General features: G+C 41.5%; 2 protein-coding genes and 1 non-coding gene across 5 annotated transcripts; 1 reads left to right on the forward strand and 2 right to left on the reverse strand.

Annotated features, from left to right (window-relative positions):
- The first annotated feature begins 546 nt into the window (after positions 1-546).
- Positions 547-4,509, forward strand: LOC139405227 (protein-lysine N-methyltransferase EEF2KMT-like). 2 transcript variants are annotated; one of them, XM_071147662.1, is made up of 8 exons: positions 547-968; positions 1,104-1,166; positions 1,293-1,373; positions 1,546-1,647; positions 1,899-2,032; positions 2,451-2,695; positions 3,146-3,295; positions 4,233-4,509. In XM_071147662.1, the coding sequence occupies exons 1-8, from the start codon at positions 843-845 to the stop codon at positions 4,331-4,333; spliced, it is 1,002 nt and encodes a 333-aa protein (XP_071003763.1). In that variant the 5' UTR covers positions 547-842; the 3' UTR covers positions 4,334-4,509. The 2 variants fall into 2 exon arrangements, with proteins under 2 accessions (XP_071003763.1, XP_071003762.1); XM_071147661.1 differs by having other exon boundaries at positions 796-968; positions 1,293-1,331.
- Positions 1,720-1,796, reverse strand: trnaa-ugc (transfer RNA alanine (anticodon UGC)). Its single transcript has one exon. It is a non-coding gene; the product is annotated as a tRNA-Ala (tRNA).
- On the reverse strand, positions 4,470-17,812 carry LOC139405225 (chitobiosyldiphosphodolichol beta-mannosyltransferase-like). 2 transcript variants are annotated; one of them, XR_011633870.1, is made up of 14 exons: positions 17,502-17,812; positions 17,269-17,346; positions 16,269-16,372; positions 14,214-14,362; positions 13,150-13,239; positions 12,637-12,747; positions 12,262-12,383; positions 10,622-10,660; positions 9,672-9,731; positions 6,691-6,801; positions 6,397-6,511; positions 5,853-5,928; positions 5,068-5,566; positions 4,476-5,001 (listed from the first exon to the last, which is right to left on the reverse strand). XR_011633870.1 is itself a non-coding variant. In XM_071147660.1 (13 exons), the coding sequence occupies exons 1-13, from the start codon at positions 17,791-17,793 to the stop codon at positions 5,429-5,431; spliced, it is 1,485 nt and encodes a 494-aa protein (XP_071003761.1). In that variant the 5' UTR covers positions 17,794-17,810; the 3' UTR covers positions 4,470-5,428. The 2 variants fall into 2 exon arrangements, 1 of the variants encoding a protein (XP_071003761.1); XM_071147660.1 differs by having other exon boundaries at positions 4,470-5,566; positions 17,502-17,810.
- Positions 17,813-23,577: the final 5,765 nt, after the last annotated feature.

Genomic DNA, 23,577 nt, shown 5'->3' on the forward strand with positions numbered 1-23,577 from the left:
CATTTCTGCCAGTTGAAAAGGACACATTTTTCATTATTACCAAAACGATTGTAATCAAACATGGAATTTCAGTTCGACTCAATAAGGCAGCCATAATATCAATTTGAATATAGTATTACAAAATTTGAAAACATCACCATCGAAATGACATTTCTGACCTTCAATGTTCAGACGTGTTGTTTGCTGTTTGAGGTCATTCTGTTGAATGAAGAACCACTGTAGAGGTGTTATCTTCTCTGAATGACACTGCAGGAAAAGAGCGGGCTGAAAAAAGCTTTAGACAAGTAGATATTATAAGTAACCCACATCCACTGTCCATAATATCTTACACCCTAGTGCACACAGCTTGTTCATTTAGACGAGATCTTAATTCCACCTGAAATGTCAAAGAAAGTCACATTTCAGAAGAATAGCTATGTCCTTATGCAGCTTTAGTAGGCTACATTATCGTAATCTGGCACAGTTTGGGTGCTTCATTTATTTGGGATGACAGTTGTGGAGGCAGAGATAACACAGACAGGGGAGTGGTCTCAAACAGTAGACTTGTATCAACTTCAAGGGTTGCACTGAGAACAGTAGGCCCACAGATACAGGTTCTATTGGGAAATAAAATACAGCTCTCATCTCATTGTAAAGGTTTTCTAATTTGTACTTTCTTAAAAAAAAAAAGATGTATCACTTATCACGTTACTGTCTGTCATGATTATACTACATTGACCATCAGGCATTGCGACAGGAGGAGTGCTTCTTGGGTAAAAGAGGAAGACAACAAACTCAGGGAAACACGTGGCCAGCCTGTGGTTTAGTGTAATTCAATTCTCGGTTGGTTTAAAATTAACGAAATGTATCGGTCTAAGGATCAGACCGACAAAACCAAAGTCACGTGCATAAGGAATAGAGCAGACGTTATATATGACTTTAAAGTCTCCTTTTTCACTATGGGTCAACTGCCAAATTTCCCATGGAATGTAAGTAGCGGGGCTGCTTGCATGTTGTACTGTAGGGTCTGCGTCATAAATTGAATGTATTTCTTTATGTTTTATTGTTTAGGAAGAGTAAGACATGAATACAGTAATAACATAATTTGTTGTTGTTTTCTACAGTTCCTTGAAAGGGAGCTCGAGAACGACAGCTCATCAGAAATTATTCTAGACATTCTAAAGCAGGTATTGACTGTCAAAAGCATTTATTTTTTTAAATGTCACACCTATTTAGTTAAATATATAGAAACAGTACATTGGATTACCGAGTTGGAAACCACACTAACAATTACTATGGTTACCTGTTTCCAGACATGCCTTCATCCACTGTGCTGTAAACATCCTCCCTCAGTAAGATATAGGAGACTGTTTCTGTCTCAGCTCATCAAAAGGGTGAGTTCTTTTATCTGATATATTTTTTGTCTGGTATCATTCTGTCAGAAAATAGTTCACTGGTGCATTTAAAAAAAGGAAATTCTTACACGTTTCACATGAATACAATAAAGTATAACTATATTATTAAAGTAAACAACGGTAATGTGATGCTTCTCTTCCCTGTGTGCAGCATGAAGCCAGTGGGAGGGAGCCCCTGGATGAGCTCTATGATGCACTGGGGGAAGTCCTGGGGGTAGAGGAGGGGACAGAGTGCTACAAGAGCTATTTACTGGTACTACACACACACCACACTGTATTCTATATTTTGCAGACGCTCTTATCTCTTAATACATTGTTTTCGTACTGGTTCCCCCGTGGGAATTGAACCCACAACCCTGGCGTTGCAAGCACCACGCTCTACCAGCCGAGCCACATGGGACCTCTATTTTATCCTTTAAAATAGTACAATTATTATTAAATTCAAGATTATTTAATTAAATATTAATTTTAATATTTACCGTACGTTTGTGTGTGTGTGTGTAGCCGTGTGGAGAAGCAGTGAGTCTATCAGAGAGTACAGCTGTGATCTCTGAAGGAACTACAGGCCTGGTCACATGGGAGGCTGCTCTTTACCTCGCAGAATGGGCTCTGGAGAACATACACCTCTTCACTGATAGGTTGGTACACTACTGTGTGTGTTCTGTCTGGAGAACACACACCTCTTCACTGACAGGTTGGTACACTACTGTGTGTGTTCTGTCTGGAGAACACACACCTCTTCACTGATAGGTTGGTACACTACTGTGTGTGTTCTGTCTGGAGAACACACACCTCTTCACTGATAGGTTGGTACACTACTGTGTGTGTTCTGTCTGGAGAACACACACCTCTTCACTGATAGGTTGGTACACTACTGTGTGTGTTGTCATTGTGTTCTGTCTACAACTCATGCTGTGGTTACTACTCGTAATCTCAATCTGGTGTGTGTTTATTGTGAGTGTCCTCTCCCTGTGTGTGTGTGTGTGTGTGTGTGTGTGTGTGTGTGTGTGTGTGTGTGTGAGAGAGAGAGTGTCCTGTCTCTGCCCTCTCCTACAGGACAGTCCTAGAGCTGGGCAGTGGTGTAGGGTTGACTGGTATAGCAGTGTGTAGGTCCTGCAGTCCCTCCAGCTACGTGTTCAGTGACTGTCACCTCAGCGTTCTACATAGACTGAGGGACAACGTCCAGCTCAATGGGCTGGACAACCAGAACTCTCCCAGAGTGAGTGTGGAGCATCTGGACTGGGAGGAGGTGACAGAGAAGCAGCTGAGAGAGATCGGAGCCGCCACGGTCATCGCTGCAGGTAGGAACATGATCTGGCTCTATTCTATTCAATCCGTAAAGCTGAAGATCCTCTTTAAAGGTAATGTTCCCTCTGTCGAGACTTCCTTCACAATAAACACGGCATATGTCAACTCAGTCAGAAATCACCTTTACATTTGTAGGCAGATCTCCTGCGATGCTTTGGCGATATGGATTGAATCCAGCCTTTAATTACAACAAAAAGTATATATTTCTCAAAATATATTATTAGTTAGCCAGTTACCTGGCTGTTACCTGGCTGTTACCTGGTAGTTACCTGGTCCAGCTTTCTGAATTAGAATTAGGAAACACATTTGATCCCTCACCAGCACCCGGGGGGGGTGCTGGTGAGGGATCAAATGTGTTTCCTAATTCTGTCAGCTGACACATCCTGTTGTTTCCTAATTCTATTGTTGTCGGCTAACATGTCCTGTTGTTTCCTGTGTTATAGACGTAGTTTACGATCCAGATATCATTGGCTGTCTGGTGAAGCTTCTCTCTAAGATCCTGAGGTGTTCGGCCAATGGCAGCCCTCCTGATGTCTACATCTCCTCCACCATCAGAAACCCAGACACATATAACAGTTTTAGACACCAGCTAGGTCAGTACTAAACCTAGAGCTTTGAGAGAACTAATGAAAATAGCTTTACAAGTTGAATGTATCATTAGTAGTAAACCAACTGGTTCAAAGAGCAGCTGAGTGAGGAGACTCTCCAACCCCATAGATACTGTAGAGGATGAATCTCAATAGTCTTCAAGTGGCCTCGTCACCTTGTATGCCGGGTTACAGTAAAGTTCTAGGTGACAACCGATGTAAATAAGGGCTTTATAAATACATGTGATTGATCTAGTCCATCTCCACTGTTCTGGAGAGATCTAATCCTATAGCCTTGGATGAATTCCTTTCCTGATGCATCTATAATTATAAACATCTGAAACTGATGGATCTATAATTATACACATCTGAAACGGATGGATCTATAATTATAAACATCTGAAACTGATGGGTCTATAATTATAAACATCTGAAACTGATGGGTCTATAATTATAAACATCTGAAACTGATGGGTCTATAATTATAAACATCTGAAACTGATGGGTCTATAATTATAAACATCTGAAACTGATGGGTCTATAATTATAAACATCTGAAACTGATGGGTCTATAATTATAAACATCTGAAACTGATGGATCTATAATTATACACATCTGAAACGGATGGATCTATAATTATAAACATCTGAAACTGATGGGTCTATAATTATACACATCTGAAACTGATGGATTTATAATTATAAACATCTGAAACTGATGGATCTATAATTGTACACATCTGAAACTGATGGATCTATAATTATACACATCTGAAACTGATGGATCTATAATTATAAACATCTGAAACTGATGGATCTATAATTATAAACATCTGAAACTGATGGATCTATAATTATAAACATCTGAAACTGATGGATCTATAATTATACACATCTGAAACTGATGGATCTATAATTTCTCCTTTGTTTTTCTCTCCCACAGAAAGTTCTGGAATCCAACATGAGGTCATGACAGGACCAGTGACCCATGTGTTCTTTTACAACAGACAAGCCACCATAGAGATGATCAAACTCTACATATAATAATAGCATCCTATTCCCATTGTAAGTGCACTACTTTTGACCAGGGTCCATAGGGCTGTGGTCAAAAGTAGTGCACTACATAGGGAATAGGGTGCCATTTGGGATGCACACAATATGAGACCAAGCCAGAACCAGATGTGTATTACTGTGTAATAAAGTCTTTATTTACATCAAAATATTTACATTGTGTGGAAAATATCCCATTTATACATTTTTTTAATTTAAACCTTTATTTCACTAGGTAAGAACAAATTCTTATTTTCAATGAGTGGGTTAACTGCCTTGTTCAGGGGCAGAGCGACAGATTTGTACCTTGTCAGCTCGGGGGTTTGAACTTGCAACCTTCCGGTTACTAGGCCAACGCTCTAACCACTAGGCTACCCTGCCGCCCCGTGTTGTTTAAGAGGAGAATCAAAACGGCCTGGAATGAAGAGATCCACAGAAGTAGAGAGAGAAATGGGGAGAGAGAGAGAGCAGAGGAAAGACTAGCCTGATGTAACAATCTCTCTTTCCGACAGGTCCTCAAAGTGGACCATGTGGCAGTTGGTAGCAGGTAGCCTAGCGGTTCAGAGCAGGTAGCCTAATGGTTCAGGGCAGGTAGCCTAGCGGTTCAGGGCAGGTAGCCTAGCGGTTCAGGGCAGGTAGCCTAGCGGTTCAGGGCAGGTAGCCTAGCGGTTCAGGGCAGGTAGCCTAGCGGTTCAGAGCAGGGAGCCTAGCGGTTCAGAGCAGGGAGCCTAGCGGTTCAGAGCAGGTAGCCTAGCGGTTCAGAGCAGGTAGCCTAGCGGTTCAGAGCAGGTAGCCTAGCGGTTCAGAGCAGGTAGCCTAGCGGTTCAGAGCAGGTAGCCTAGCGGTTAAGAGGATTGGGCCAGAAACCTAAAAGTCGCTGGTTTGAATCCCCGAGCAGTCTAGGTGAAACATCTGTAGATGTGCCCTTGAACAAAGCACTTAACCCTAATTTCTTCTGTAAGTCGTTCTGGATAAGAGCGTCTGTTAAAATGTTCAAGATTGGAGGCTCAAGAAGTGGGTTTGAGACGGAGCGAAGATGTAGAGAGGGGATGAGTCAGCTGCTGTAAAGAGGTCTGTCTAACAGGGGAGTCAGGGTGCAGTGAGGAGAGGCAGGACGTTCTGGTCCCAGTTCTGGTCCCACCGCTGCCCCCCACTGGCCCGGAGGTTCCTCCTGAACTGACCCAGTTTGCCCTCATCCTCACAACCAGGGAAGTCCCACAGAAGAGACTGGAGAGACACAACACAGGTTTTATAAAACGGGTAGATTGGATCCTGTCTAAAACAGCCATGTGTATATCAGACCATATACCACTGTCACAGGAACTGGTTACAGTCAGATAAGACAGAATATACTTTAGAAAAGATGGCAGTTGACAGGATCATACCACTGGGAAGTGATGTGGTATAAATCAGGGGTTTCTGTGTCTCCTCAGCTGAACAGTAGTAGTATATGACTGTACCTTGAGCTGTCCAGAAAGTTCCTCAGCTGAACAGTAGTAGTATATGACTGTACCTTGAGCTGTCCAGATAGTTCCTCAGAGTCTTTGAAGATCAACCCGTTCTCCTCGTGTTTCACCAGCTCATGTAGACTACAGAGGAGAATATAACAGGGTTAACAACAGAGACTGACAACACAGGAGAATATAACAGAGAGACTGACAACACAGGAGAATATAACAGAGAGACTGACAACACAGGAGAATATAACAGAGAGACTGACAACACAGGAGAATATAACAGAGAGACTGACAACACAGGAGAATATAACTGAGTTAGATCCACATTAAACACAGCACAGGAAACTCAGTCCAAAACAGATCAGATCAGCACATAGCCTCTCTGCATGGGGGTAGAAGGTGACTGTTGACCCAGGGTTTAGAGTACTCCCTCAGCAGTAGAAGGTGACTGGTGACCCAGGGTTTAGAGTACTCCCTCAGCAGTAGAAGGTGACTGTTGACCCAGGGTTTAGAGTACTCCCTCAGCAGTAGAAGGTGACAGCACAGACAGTGTGTGTGGACATGGTATCAGAAGGTGCCTGTTAAAGAGTCCTGTCTCACCAGTAGAAGTGGATGGCACAGACAGGCAGACAGCAGCCAAACATGTCCACCACCTTCATAGGCAGGTCCAGACCACTGGACGACTTATGGAGACAAACACCCAGATCTGCTGAGCCTGGGACAGGGAGAACATTCAGAACATCAGTGTGTATATATATATATACATACACACACACACACACACACACACACACACACACACACACACACACACACACACACACACACACACACACACACACACACACACACACACACACACACACACACACACACACACACACACACACTAACCTAGCAGAACAGGGTAGTCCTCTGCCTCCAGCCATGGAGTACAGATCTTCACGTGCTCAAAGCTCAGGGTGTCGATCAGCTTCCTGTAGTGGTCCTTCTGAGGACCCTTACCTGGTCTCACACAAACACACAGGGAATTGAAACAACACGTATCTAGGGTTAACAGTATAGGACCGACAAGAATTGTAAATGTTCTTCTCAGTTGGTTTAATCTGGCAACAACAGGTTAGTTGATAATGTCATTGTTTTGTGAGGCTTCTCAATCAAATCACATTTATTCATAAGGCCCCTTTTCACATCAGCATTTGACAAAAAAAAACGCTGCGTTTACACAGGTAGCTCAATTCTGATATTTTGCCCAATTATTGGACAAAAGACTTGATCTGATTGTTCAAAAGACTTGATCTGATTGGTCAAAAGACTTGATCTGATTGGTCAAAAAGACTTGATCTGATTGGTCAAAAAGACTTGATCTGATTGGTCAAAAAGACTTGATCTGATTGGTCAAAAGGTTAGAGTGTAGAGGCGGCAGGGTAGCCTAGTGGTTAGAGTGTAGGGGCGGCAGGGTAGCCTAGTGGTTAGAGTGTAGAGGCGGCAGGGTAGCCTAGTGGTTAGAGTGTAGAGGCGGCAGGGTAGCCTAGTGGTTAGAGTGTAGGGGTGGCAGGTAGCCTAGTGGTTAGAGTGTAGAGGCGGCAGGGTAGCCTAGTGGTTAGAGTGTAGGGGCGGCAGGGTAGCCTAGTGGTTAGAGTGTAGAGGTGGCAGGGTAGCCTAGTGGTTAGAGTGTAGGGGCGGCAGGGTAGCCTAGTGGTTAGAGTGTAGGGGCGGCAGGGTAGCCTAGTGGTTAGAGTGTAGGGGCGGCAGGGTAGCCTAGTGGTTAGAGTGTAGGGGCGGCAGGGTAGCCTAGTGGTTAGAGTGTAGGGGCGGCAGGGTAGCCTAGTGGTTAGAGTGTAGAGGCGACAGGGTAGCCTAGTGGTTAGAGTGTAGAGGCGGCAGGGTAGCCTAGTGGTTAGAGTGTAGGGGCGGCAGGGTAGCCTAGTGGTTAGAGTGTAGAGGTGGCAGGGTAGCCTAGTGGTTAGAGTGTAGGGGTGGCAGGTAGCCTAGTGGTTAGAGTGTAGGGGCGGCAGGGTAGCCTAGTGGTTAGAGTGTAGAGGCGGCAGGGTAGCCTAGTGGTTAGAGTGTAGGGGTGGCAGGTAGCCTAGTGGTTAGAGTGTAGAGGCGGCAGGGTAGCCTAGTGGTTAGAGTGTAGAGGCGGCAGGGTAGCCTAGTGGTTAGAGTGTAGAGGCGGCAGGGTAGTCTAGTGGTTAGAGTGTAGAGGCGGCAGGGTAGCCTAGTGGTTAGAGTGTAGAGGCGGCAGGGTAGCCTAGTGGTTAGAGTGTAGAGGCGGCAGGGTAGCCTAGTGGTTAGAGTGTAGAGGCGGCAGGGTAGCCTAGTGGTTAGAGTGTAGAGGCGGCAGGGTAGCCTAGTGGTTAGAGTGTAGAGGCGGCAGGGTAGCCTAGTGGTTAGAGTGTAGGGGCAGCAGGGTAGCCTAGTGGTTAGAGTGTAGGGGCAGCAGGGTAGCCTAGTGGTTAGAGTGTAGAGGCAGCAGGGTAGCCTAGTGGTTAGAGTGTAGGGGCAGCAGGGTAGCCTAGTGGTTAGAGTGTAGAGGCGGCAGGGTAGCCTAGTGGTTAGAGTGTAGAGGCAGCAGGGTAGCCTAGTGGTTAGAGTGTAGAGGCAGCAGGGTAGCCTAGTGGTTAGAGGTAATCCGGCCTGGACCATAAAGACCTGCAGTACACTGTCAACACTATAGTTACCTGGACCACACAGACCTGCAGTACACTGTCAACACTATAGTAACCTGGACCACACAGACCTGCAGTACACTGTCAACACTATAGTTACCTGGACCACACAGACCTGCAGTACACTGTCAACACTATAGTTACCTGGACCACACAGACCTGCAGTACACTGTCAACACTATAGTAACCTGGACCACACAGACCTGCAGTACACTGTCAACACTATAGTTACCTGGACCACACAGACCTGCAGTACACTGTCAACACTATAGTTACCTGGACCACACAGACCTGCAGTACACTGTCAACACTATAGTTACCTGTGACCACACAGACCTGCAGTACACTGTCAACACTATAGTTACCTGGACCACACAGACCTGCAGTACACTGTCTACACTATAGTTACCTGGACCACACAGACCTGCAGTACACTGTCAACACTATATTTACCTGGACCACACAGACCTGCAATACACTGTCAACACTATAGTTACCTGGACCATAAAGACCTGCAGTACACTGTCAACACTATAGTTACCTGGACCACACAGACCTGCAGTACACTGTCAACACTATAGTAACCTGGACCACACAGACCTGCAGTACACTGTCAACACTATAGTTACCTGGACCACACAGACCTGCAGTACACTGTCAACACTATAGTTACCTGGACCACACAGACCTGCAGTACACTGTCAACACTATAGTAACCTGGACCACACAGACCTGCAGTACACTGTCAACACTATAGTTACCTGGACCACACAGACCTGCAGTACACTGTCAACACTATAGTTACCTGGACCACACAGACCTGCAGTACACTGTCAACACTATAGTTACCTGTGACCACACAGACCTGCAGTACACTGTCAACACTATAGTTACCTGGACCACACAGACCTGCAGTACACTGTCTACACTATAGTTACCTGGACCACACAGACCTGCAGTACACTGTCAACACTATATTTACCTGGACCACACAGACCTGCAATACACTGTCAACACTATAGTTACCTGGACCACACAGACCAGTAGTACACTGTCAACACTATAGTTACCAGGACCACACAGACCTGCAGTACACTGTCAACACTATAGTTACCTGTGACCACACAGACCTGCAGTACACTGTCAACACTATAGTTACCTGGACCACACAGACCTGCAGTACACTGTCAACACTATAGTTACCTGTGATGACACAGACCAGCGAGGGAAGAGAGGCTCCTGCTTTCACAAACCCCTCGTAGTCTGGTAGAGAAAACACACAAGGTTAATACAAGGGCTTGTATCCCAAACAGCACCCTACTCCCCATGTAGTGCACTACCTTTTGACCAGAGGGAGGATGGGTGGATGGAAGGGAGGGAGGGAGGATGGATGGTAGGATGGATGGATAGGAGGATGGATGGATGGATGGGAGGAAGGATGGATGGATGGGTGGAAGGATGAATGGGAGGAAGGATGGATGGATGGGAGGAAGGATGGATGGGAGGAAGGATGGATGGATGGGAGGAAGGATGGATGGATGGGAGGAAGGATGGATGGGAGGATGGATGGATGGGAGGAAGGATGGATGGGAGGAAGGATGGATGGATGGGAGGATGGATGGGAGGAAGGATGGATGGGAGGATGGATGGATGGGAGGAAGGATGGATGGATGGATGGGAGGAAGGATGGATGGATGGATGGATGGGAGGATGGATGGGAGGAAGGATGGATGGATGGGAGGAAGGATGGATGGGAGGAAGGATGGATGGGAGGAAGGATGGATGGATGGGAGGATGGATGGGAGGAAGGATGGATGGATGGGAGGATGGATGGATGGGAGGAAGGATGGATGGGAGGAAAGATGGATGGATGGGAGGAAGGATGGATGGATGGATGGATGGATGGGAGGAAGGATGGATGGATGGGAGGAAGGATGGATGGATGGATGGGAGGAAGGATGGATGGATGGGAGGATGGATGGATGGATGGGAGGAAGGATGGATGGATGGGAGGATGGATGGATGGGAGGAAGGATGGATGGATGGGAGGATGGATGGATGGATGGGAGGAAGGATGGATGGATGGGAGGATGGATGGATGGGAGGGAGGATGCTCTTTAAAATGGGGCTCAACTGCAGATGGTAATGATTACCTTCCAGAGCCTTCAGCAGAATAGAGAAGTCCTCATCCTCTGTTGAACACAGACAGGGGAAACAGTGAGACACCCTAACAAGTGTTTACACCTGACAGCTGTGTGTACTTATGTTGTACACGTGTCAACTAAACACATGGACATAAAATACAATCCTGGCTCTAACACAGGAAACCTCGAGTCTGATCCCCATCCTGACCCGACTCCAAACAGAATGTAATCTGGCTCTAGTCTGATCCCCATCCTGACCTGATTCTTAACAGAATATAATCTGGCTCTAGTCTGATCCCCATCCTGACCTGATACCAAACAGAATGTAATCTGGCTCTAGTCTGATCCCCATCCTGACCCGACTCCAAACAGAATATAATCTGGCTCTAGTCTGATCCCCATCCTGACCTGACTCCTAACAGAATGTAATCTGGCTCTAGTCTGATCCCCATCCTGACCTGATTCTTAACAGAATATAATCTGGCTCTAGTCTGATCCCCATCCTGACCTGATACCAAACAGAATGTAATCCCCATCCTGACCTGACTCCTAACAGAATGTAATCTGGCTCTAGTCTGATCCCCATCCTGACCTGACTCCTAACAGAATGTAATCTGGCTCTAGTCTGATCCCCATCCTGACCTGACTCCAAACAGAATGTAATCTGGCTCTAGTCTGATCCCCATCCTGACCTGACTCCTAACAGAATGTAATCTGGCTCTAGTCTGATCCCCATCCTGACCTGACTCCTAACATAATGTAATCTGGCTCTAGTCTGATCCCCATCCTGACCTGACTCCTAACAGAATGTAATCTGGCTCTAGTCTGATCCCCATTCTGACCTGACTCCTAACAGAATGTAATCTGGCTCTAGTCTGATCCCCATCCTGACCTGACTCCTAACAGAATGTAATCTGGCTCTAGTCTGATCCCCATCCTGACCTGACTCCTAACAGAATGTAATCTGGCTCTAGTCTGATCCCCATCCTGACCTGACTCCTAACAGAATGTAATCTGGCTCTAGTCTGATCCCCATTCTGACCTGACTCCTAACATAATGTAATCTGGCTCTAGTCTGATCCCCATCCTGACCTGACTCCTAACAGAATGTAATCCCCATCCTGACCTGACTCCTAACAGAATGTAATCTGGCTCTAGTCTGATCCCCATCCTGACCTGACTCCTAACAGAATGTAATCCCCATCCTGACCTGACTCCTAACAGAATGTAATCTGGCTCTAGTCTGATCCCCATCCTGACCTGACTCCTAACAGAATGTAATCTGGCTCTAGTCTGATCCCCATCCTGACCTGACTCCTAACAGAATGTAATCCCCATCCTGACCTGACTCCTAACAGAATGTAATCTGGCTCTAGTCTGATCCCCATTCTGACCTGACTCCTAACAGAATGTAAACTCGCGCGATCAGGATGTTTGGACGAGGCTAGAACTGCTCTCGAGGTAAGAAAAACAATTTAGATTGGGGTAAAAATCCAGAAAAACTTCCCATTTAAACTGAATAAAATGCAGAGTCTCCTGCTGCTTATGAAAGGGCACCCTATTCCCTATGTAGTGCACAACTTTTGACCAGAGCCCTATGGAGAATAGGGCGCCATTTGGGACTCAAACTGTGCCTGTGGGGTACTGACCGGTCCAGCTGGTGCTGCTGATCAGTAGGGCAGGTCGACCTGAGGTCAAAGTCACAGAAAGGTCACTGGGGTCACGACATGTAAACGCCGTTCTCTCTGTCACGTCACCAGGTCGCTCACCACTGTAACAGACACAGGGGTTATAACATGTGTTATGACATGTCTATGATCGTGTAATATATATTTTTATGATAGTTCTTTATCTCTCCAATATAAACAGAAACCAAGCGGATAACTGTAGTACAGGCCCTGTGTTCCTCCAGGAACCAAGAGGATAACTGTAGTACAGGCCCTGTGTTCCTCCAAGAACCAAGAGGATAACTTTAGTGAGGGATAGTCTTGGCCAGCCTCATCAACAGACTATACTGGACTCACCAGACCCGGAACTGAGGAATAGTCTTGGCCAGCCTCATGAACAGCTGGTGCTTTAGGTCTACTGAAGTCTCCTTGAAGATAGCAGGTGGCTTGTCATACAATGTGGTCGCCCTATAGGAGGAGAATAAGACAGGTGGGATTAGTCATGACCAAGGGGTTAGTCATGGCCAAGGGGTTAGTTAAGACCAAGGGATTAGTCATGACCAAGGGGTTAGTTAAGACCAAGGGGTTACTCATGACCAAGGGGTTAGATAGGGATAGGGGGGATAGATTCAGACTCCCCACTGCATCTGTCTGTCTATCCGTCCGTCTATCTGTGTCTCTCCGTCCGTCTATCTGTGTCTGTCTGTCTCTCCGTCTATCTGTGTCTGTCTGTCTCTCCGTCCGTCTATCTGTGTCCGTCGTCTGTACGTCTATCTGTGTCTGTCTGTATGTCCGTCCGTCGTCTGTACGTCTATCTATCTACGGATGGATTGATTGACAGACGGATGCTGAAAGTAAAACAATCCTTACCTGATGTTCCAGTTGTTCTGGAGGTCTTCCTTCATTGCGTTGGTGACACAAAGGTTATGGCTGGAGAATCGCCCAAACAACTGCTCATACCTGCCGGAGACAGGAACATGGGTCCTATTCATTAATGCACACCGTAGCTAAACAGTCTGCAACAATTTATTGGACAAATTCAGGTAGGTCCCTCCTTGATCTGCCCGTTTAGTTCCCACTGAAGAAGACCATGTTCATGCAAAGCTGTAGATACATTCAGAAAGTATTCAGACCCCTTGACTTTTTCCACATTTGTTACAGAGATGGTTGTCCTTCTGGAAGGTTCTCCCATTTCCACAGAGGAACACTAGAGCTCTGTCAGAGTGACCATCGGGTTCTTGGTCACCTCGATGACCAGGGCCCTTCTCCCCTGATTGTTCAGTTTGGCCGGGCGGCCAGGAAGAGTTTTGGTAGTTCCAAACTTCTTCCACTAAGAATGATGGAGGCCACTGTGTTCTTGGGGACCTTCAATGCTGCAGACATGGTACCCTTCCCCAGATCCGTGCCTCGACACAATCATGTCTCAGAGCTCTACGGACAATTCCTTCTACCACAACATGACTTGGTTTTTGCTCGGACATGCACTGTCAACTGTAGGACCTTGTATAGACAGGTGTGTGCCTTTCCAAATCACGTCCAATCAATTGAATTTACCACAGGTGGACTCCAAACAAGTTGTAGAAACATCTCAAGGATGATCAATGGAAACGGGATGCACCTGATCTAAAATTCAAGTCTCATAGCAAAGGGTCTGAATACTTGTGTAAATACATTTTGTTTGTTTGTACATTTGCAACATTTTCCCCAAAACTATTTTTGCTTTGTCATTATGGGGTATTGTGATGTCATTATGGGGTATTGTGATGTCATTATGGGGTATTGTGATGTCATTATGGGGTATTGTGTTTAATCCATTTTAGAATAAGGCTGTAATGTAACAAAATGTGGAGAAGGGGAAGGGGTCTGAATACTTTCCGAATGCACTGTGTTGAATAGGGATCTATTTGGGACTCAGCCATGGTGATGTTACTGACCACTGTGCCAGCCTGACGATGGGGTGGTCCGGGCCGTGTGAGAGGGCCATGATGGTGTAGCCGTAGTTGTGCCAGTCAATGACGAACCTGGATCCTCTCAGACCACACACCAGCCATGTCACCACTATACTGGGCAGTCCTGGAGGATTCTGGGGGAGGAAGAGGTCAATAACACACCAGCCATGTCACCACTATACTGGGCAGTCCTGGAGGATTCTGGGGGAGGAAGAGGTCAATAACACACCAGCCATGTCACCACTATACTGGGCAGTCCTGGAGGATTCTGGGGGAGGAAGAGGTCAATAACACACCAGCCATGTCACCACTATACTGGGAAGTCCTGGAGGATTCTGGGAGAGGAAGAGGTCAATAACACACCAGCCATGTGACCACTATACTGGGCAGTCCTGGAGGATTCTGGGGGAGGAAGAGGTCAATAACACACCAGCCATGTCACCACTATACTGGGCAGTCCTGGAGGATTCTGGGGGAGGAAGAGGTCAATAACACACCAGCCACGTCACCACTATACTGGGCAGTCCTGGAGGATTCTGGGAGAGGAAGAGGTCAATAACACACCAGCCATGTGACCACTATACTGGGCAGTCCTGGAGGATTCTGGGGGAGGAAGAGGTCAATAACACACCAGCCACGTCACCACTATACTGGGCAGTCCTGGAGGATTCTGGGAGAGGAAGAGGTCAATAACACACCAGCCACGTCACCACTATACTGGGCAGCCCTGGAGGATTCTGGGGGAGGAAGAGGTCAATAACACACCAGCCATGTCACCACTATACTGGGCAGTCCTGGAGGATTCTGGGAGAGGAAGAGGTCAATAACACACCAGCCACGTCACCACTATACTGGGCAGTCCTGGAGGATTCTGGGGGAGGGGACAAGTACAACTGAACAGAATAGAATAAGAATAGAAGTAGATTAGAATTTAAAGAAGTAGGACAGAATACAATAGAACAGAATAGAATGAATAGAATAAGAATAGAAGTAGATTAGAATTTAAAGAAGTAGGATAGAACACAATAGAACAGAATAGAATGAATGGAATAAGAATAGAAGTAGAATATAATTTAAATAAGTAGAACACAATAGAACAGAATAGAATGAATAGAATAGAATGGCAGGTCAGGTCCTTAATAAACACTATTAAAACAACATTAAATTCACCCTTTACTAAAGCAAAACACATTAACAGCATCCTACCAGTTGTTTTGGGGGAAATCACAGCAGTATCTGTAGATGTCTCAGGACACAAACGGCATCCTAACTGTTGTTTTGGGGGGAATCACAGCAGTATCTGTAGATGTCTCAGGACACAAACAGCATCCTAACAGTTGTTTTGGGGGGAATCACAGCAGTATCTGTAGATGTCTCAGGACACAAACAGCATCCTAACAGTTGTTTTGGGGGGAAATCACAGCAGTATCTGTAGATGTCTCAGGACACAAACAGCATCCTACCAGTTGTTTTGGGGGGAAATCACAGCAGTATCTGTAGATGTCTCAGGACACAAACAGCATCCTAACAGTTGTTTTGGGGGGAATCACAGCAGTATCTGTAGATGTCTCAGGACACAAACAGGATCCTAACAGTTGTTTTGGGGGGAAATCACAGCAGTATCTGTAGATGTCTCAGGACACAAACAGCATCCTACCAGTTGTTTTGGGGGGAAATCACAGCAGTATCTGTAGATGTCTCTGGACACAAACAGGATCCTAACAGTTGTTTTGGGGGGAAATCACAGCAGTATCTGTAAATGTCTCTGGACACAAACAGGATCCTAACAGTTGTTTTGGGGGGAAATCACAGCAGTATCTGTAGATGTCTCTGGACATATGACATGATAGGTTACAGAACAGAACAGAATAAATTAAAGTTCACAGGTTTTTCTGCAAGTTCGTACAGCCAATAAGTAGGAATGTTTACATTATGTTTATTGTATTGTAGTAGAAACACCTGCATGAGAGGACACACACACACACACACACACACACACACACACACACACACACAGCAATGTGCATTGTAGAACTATACCTGCATGAGAATATGGGACTGGACATCAGTCTTCAATAACACCAGGAGAAGCTGCAGGGACTGGAGAATCACCTTGGTAACATAGCTCACCATCCTAGGTCCCACTGGAAACAGACAGACAGATGGATTTCCGTCTCAGTGCTCTCTGGTAGTGGCTCTCAGAACCAGGCTATATTATGGCATAGATTCAAGACCTAACTACTGTTATACAACCATTGATTAGTAATGGAATAAATATTTGGTAATATGGAATACATATACAGTAATATAGTATACGTAACCAGTAATATAGTATACGTATACAGTGATATAGTATAAATATACAGTAATATGGAATACATATACTGTAATATAGTATACATATACAGTAATATAGTATACATATACAGTAATATAGTATACATATACAGTAATATGGTATACATATACAGTAATATAGTATACATATACAGTAATATGGTATACATATACAGTAATATAGTATACATATACAGTAATATGGTATACATATACAGTAATATGGTATACATATACAGTAATATAGAATACATATACAGTAATATGGTATACATATACAGTAATATAGTATACATATACAGTAATATGGTATACATATACAGTAATATGGTATACATATACAGTAATATGGTATACATATACAGTAATATAGTATAAATATAGTATACATATCAATAAATATACAGTAATATAGTATACATATACAGTAATATGGTATAAATATACAGTAATATAGTATACATATACAGTAATATGGTATAAATATACGGTAATATGGCATAAATATACAGTAATATAGTATACATATACAGTAATATGGTATAAATATACAGTATTATAGTATACATATACAGTAATATGGTATAAATATACAGTAATATAGTATACATATACAGTAATATGGTATAAATATACGGTAATATGGCATAAATATACGGTCATGGTAAATGCTGTAAACTCCGTTCCAGATCAGTTCCAGTACCTTGGAGTCCTTTAAGTTCTGTGATTGGGATGATTGTGATCCTCTCATCTCCAATCACATCCTGATGAGGCTTGGTACCTGACAATAACCACAACATGTTGTCACAGTAGAGAAGAATAGTCGAGTTGGCAAGAGCACAAACAAATCTGGGACCCGGCAAGCAGGGAGGCCACAAATGAAAGTATAGCTCCATGCTTATTTGTACATATAACACAATCAATCTATTCATTTACCAGGGAATCCAACAAACGTTACGCTGTAGCCGTGTTTGCTGAGTGAAAGGGCATGGTACTGCATGCGAGGGCTGCGTCCGATATCCCCCAGAACCAGCACACATACACGCCGCTCCGTCAACGCGTCTCTTCTCCGTAACTTCCGCAATAACTGGGACACCAACACGGCAGTAACAGTAACGGAGACCAGTGTCCATAGTGCATTTAAAGTGGTCAGGTAAAACCCTGCCAGTAATGCGAAACCTATCAGTGAAATTGTCGCTAGAGTCATAGATGCACCGGCATCCGCCATGTTTGTTGTGACTGATGACGTGTCTCGGTGTGACGTGCCGGGGGAGGAGGGGTTCAACTGGGATTTAAAGGTACCGTGCACCTACGGTGTAATCATTAGACCAAACATTTGTTCAACTAAAACGACAGTCTCTAATGCACAAAATCAGGTACCCCCTCCCCTCACCGTTACGTTCCGTTTGCTTCCATTTAAGAAATGTTTTCCCATATAATTGTATTTTACATTTCGGGACTCGTGCCTCGTTCAAAACAACTGTGAATCTCCGACTTCCGACTTCAGTGCGTTCCCGACAACTTGGAACTCGTAAAAAAAAACGAGCTCTGACTGGTAAAATTCTATAGTTAAATGCAAAGAGGAACCATGTGTACATATTGAAGTTACCCAAGAGGGTTGTACATGGAACCCAAAATGGGGACAGTCGAAGAACCTGTTTGAATACCTTTTTTCTAAAAGTGTAGCCGACCAGTGATGATTAATTACTGTAACTACAGAGACTCTATTAAACTACAGGTACTATAGAGATTCTATTAAACTACAGGTACTATGTAACTATATGACTGTAACTATAGAGACTCTATTAAACTACCGGTACTATGTAACTATATGACTGTAACTATAGAGATTCTATTAAACTACAGGTACTATAGAGATTCTATTAAACTACCGGTACTATAGAGATTCTATTAAACTACAGGTACTATGTAACTATATGACTGTAACTATAGAGATTCTATTAAACTACAGGTACTATAGAGATTCTATTAAACTACAGGTACTATGTAACTATATGACTGTAACTATAGAGATTCTATTAAACTACAGGTACTATAGAGATTCTATTAAACTACAGGTACTATAGAGATTCTATTAAACTACTGGTACTATAGAGATTCTATTAAACTACAGGTACTATAGTGATTCTATTAAACTACAGGTACTATAGAGATTCTATTAAACTACAGGTACTATGTAACTATATGACTGTAACTATAGAGACTCTATTAAACTACAGGTACTATGTAACTATATGACTGTAACTATAGAGACTCTATTAAACTACAGGTACTATGTAACTATATGACTGTAACTATAGAGATTCTATTAAACTACAGGTACTATAGAGATTCTATTAAACTACAGGTACTATGTAACTATATGACTGTAACTATAGAGATTCTATTAAACTACAGGTACAATAGAGATTCTATTAAACTACAGGTACTATAGAGATTCTATTAAACTACAGGTACTATGTAACTATATGACTGTAACTATAGAGACTCTATTAAACTACCGGTACTATGTAACTATATGACTGCAACTATAGAGACTCTATTAAACTACAGGTACTATAGAGATTCTATTAAACTACAGGTACTATGTAACTATATGACTGTAACTATAGAGACTCTATTAAACTACCGGTACTATGTAACTATATGACTGCAACTATAGAGACTCTATTAAACTACAGGTACTATAGAGATTCTATTAAACTACAGGTACTATGTAACTATATGACTGTAACTATAGAGACTCTATTAAACTACAGGTACTATAGAGATTCTATTAAACTACAGGTACTATGTAGACTCTATTAAACTACAGGTACTATGTAACTATATGACTGTAACTATAGAGACTCTATTAAACTACAGGTACTATAGAGACTCTATTAAACTACAGGTACTATGGAGACTCTATTAAACTACAGGTACTATAGAGATTCTATTAAACTACAGGTACTATGTAACTATATGACTGTAACTATAGAGACTCTATTAAACTACAGGTACTATAGAGACTCTATTAAACTACAGGTACTATGGAGACTCTATTAAACTACAGGTACTATGTAACTATATGACTGTAACTATAGAGACTCTATTAAACTACAGGTACTATAGAGACTCTATTAAACTACAGGTACTATGGAGACTCTATTAAACTACAGGTACTATGTAACTATATGACTGTAACTATAGAGACTCTATTAAACTACAGGTACTATAGAGATTCTATTAAACTACAGGTACTATGTAACTATATGACTGTAACTATAGAGACTCTATTAAACTACAGGTACTATAGAGACTCTATTAAACTACAGGTACTATAGAGATTCTATTAAACTACAGGTACTATGTAACTATATGACTGTAACTATAGAGATTCTATTAAACTACAGGTACTATAGAGATTCTATTAAACTACAGGTACTATAGAGATTCTATTAAACTACTGGTACTATAGAGATTCTATTAAACTACAGGTACTATGTAACTATATGACTGTAACTATAGAGATTCTATTAAACTACAGGTACTATAGAGATTCTATTAAACTACAGGTACTATAGAGATTCTATTAAACTACAGGTACTATGTAACTATATGACTGTAACTATAGAGATTCTATTAAACTACAGGTACTATAGAGACTCTATTAAACTACAGGTACTATAGAGATTCTATTAAACTACAGGTACTATGAAATTATATGACTGTAACTACAGAGACTCTATTAAACTACAGGTACTATAGAGACTCTATTAAACTACCGGTACTATGAAATTATATGACTGTAACTACAGAGACTCTATTAAACTACAGGTACTATAGATATTCTATTAAACTACAGGTACTATAGAGACTCTATTAAACTACAGGTACTATAGAGATTCTAGTAAACTACTGGTACTATGTAACTATATGACTGTAACTACAGAGATTCTATTAAACTACAGGTACTATAGAGACTCTATTAAACTACAGGTACTATAGAGACTCTATTAAACTACAGGTACTATAGAGATTCTAGTAAACTACCGGTACTATGTAACTATATGACTGTAACTATAGAGATTCTATTAAACTACTGGTACTATAGAGATTCTATTAAACTACAGGTACTATGTAACTATATGACTGTAACTACAGAGATTCTATTAAACTACAGGTACTATAGAGACTCTATTAAACTACAGGTACTATAGAGATTCTATTAAACTACAGGTACTATAGAGATTCTAGTAAACTACCGGTACTATATAACTATATGACTGTAACTATAGAGATTCTATTAAACTACAGGTACTATAGAGATTCTAGTAAACTACCGGTACTATGTAACTATATGACTGTAACTATAGAGATTCTATTAAACTACAGGTACTATAGAGATTCTAGTAAACTACCGGTACTATGTAACTATATGACTGTAACTATAGAGACTCTATTAAACTACCGGTACAATAGAGATTCTATTAGACTACAGGTACTATAGAGACTCTATTAAACTACAGGTACAATAGAGACTCTATTAAACTACAGGTACTATAGAGATTCTATTAAACTACAGGTACTATAGAGATTCTATTAAACTACAGGTACTATGGAACTATATGACTGTAACTACAGAGATTCTATTAAACTACAGGTACTATAGAGACGCTATTAAACTACAGGTACTATAGAGACTCTATTAAACTACAGGTACTATGTAACTATATGACTGTAACTACAGAGATTCTATTAAACTACAGGTACTACAGAGATTCTATTAAACTACAGGTACTATAGAGACTCTATTAAACTACAGGTACTATGTAACTATATGACTGTAACTACAGAGATTCTATTAAACTACAGGTACTATAGAGATTCTATTAAACTACTGGTACTATAGAGATTCTAGTAAACTACCGGTACTATGTAACTATATGACTGTAACTATAGAGATTCTATTAAACTACAGGTACTATGTAACTATATGACTGTAACTATAGAGATTCTATTAAACTACTGGTACTATAGAGATTCTATTAAACTACAGGTACTATGTAACTATATGACTGTAACTACAGAGATTCTATTAAACTACAGGTACTATAGAGACTCTATTAAACTACTGGTACTATAGAGATTCTATTAAACTACAGGTACTATATAACTATATGACTGTAACTATAGAGACTCTATTAAACTACCGGTACTATGTAACTATATGACTGTAACTATAGAGATTCTATTAAACTACAGGTACTATAGGGATTATATTAAACTACAGGTACTATGTAACTATATGACTGTAACTACAGAGATTCTATTAAACTACAGGTACTATAGAGACTCTATTAAACTACAGGTACTATAGAGATTCTATTAAACTACAGGTACTATAGAGATTCTATTAAACTACCGGTACTATGAAATTATATGACTGTAACTACAGAGACTCTATTAAACTACAGGTACTATAGATATTCTATTAAACTACAGGTACTATAGAGACTCTATTAAACTACAGGTACTATAGAGATTCTAGTAAACTACTGGTACTATGTAACTATATGACTGTAACTACAGAGATTCTATTAAACTACAGGTACTATGTAACTATATGACTGTAACTATAGAGATTCTATTAAACTACTGGTACTATAGAGATTCTATTAAACTACTGGTACTATAGAGATTCTAGTAAACTACCGGTACTATGTAACTATATGACTGTAACTACAGGTACTATAGAGATTCTATTAAACTACAGGTACTATAGAGATTCTATTAAACTACAGGTACTATAGAGATTCTATTAAACTACTGGTACTATAGAGATTCTAGTAAACTACAGGTACTATAGAGACTCTAGTAAACTACAGGTACTATGTAACTATATGACTGTAACTATAGAGATTCTATTAAACTACTGGTACTATAGAGATTCTATTAAACTACAGGTACTATGTAACTATATGACTGTAACTATAGAGATTCTATTAAACTACAGGTACTATAGAGACTCTATTAAACTACTGGTACTATAGAGATTCTAGTAAACTACAGGTACTATAGAGATTCTAGTAAACTACAGGTACTATAGAGATTCTATTAAACTACAGGTACTATAGAGATTCTATTAAACTACAGGTACTATAGAGATTCTATTAAACTACAGGTACTATAGAGACTCTATTAAACTACAGGTACTATAGAGATTCTATTAAACTACAGGTACTATAGAGATTCTATTAAACTACAGGTACTATAGAGATTCTATTAAACTACAGGTACTATAGAGACTCTATTAAACTACTGGTACTATAGAGATTCTAGTAAACTACAGGTACTATAGAGATTCTAGTAAACTACAGGTACTATAGAGATTCTATTAAACTACAGGTACTATAGAGATTCTATTAAACTACAGGTACTATAGAGATTCTATTAAACTACAGGTACTATAGAGACTCTATTAAACTACAGGTACTATAGAGATTCTATTAAACTACAGGTACTATAGAGATTCTATTAAACTACAGGTACTATAGAGATTCTATTAAACTACAGGTACTATAGAGATTATATTAAACTACAGGTACTATAGAGACTCTATTAAACTACAGGTACTATAGAGATTCTATTAAACTACAGGTACTATAGAGATTATATTAAACTACAGGTACTATAGAGACTCTATTAAACTACAGGTACTATGTAACTATATGACTGTAACTATAGAGATTCTATTAAACTACAGGTACTATAGAGATTCTATTAAACTACAGGTACTATGTAACTATATGACTGTAACTATAGAGATTCTATTAAACTACAGGTACTATAGAGATTCTATTAAACTACTGGTACTATAGAGACTCTATTAAACTACAGGTACTATAGAGATTCTATTAAACTACTGGTACTATAGAGATTCTATTAAACTACAGGTACTATATAACTATATGACTGTAACTATAGAGATTCTATTAAACTACAGGTA

This window comes from Oncorhynchus clarkii, unplaced genomic scaffold (genome assembly GCF_045791955.1).
Source record: "Oncorhynchus clarkii lewisi isolate Uvic-CL-2024 unplaced genomic scaffold, UVic_Ocla_1.0 unplaced_contig_3130_pilon_pilon, whole genome shotgun sequence".
Taxonomy (NCBI): domain Eukaryota; kingdom Metazoa; phylum Chordata; class Actinopteri; order Salmoniformes; family Salmonidae; genus Oncorhynchus; species Oncorhynchus clarkii.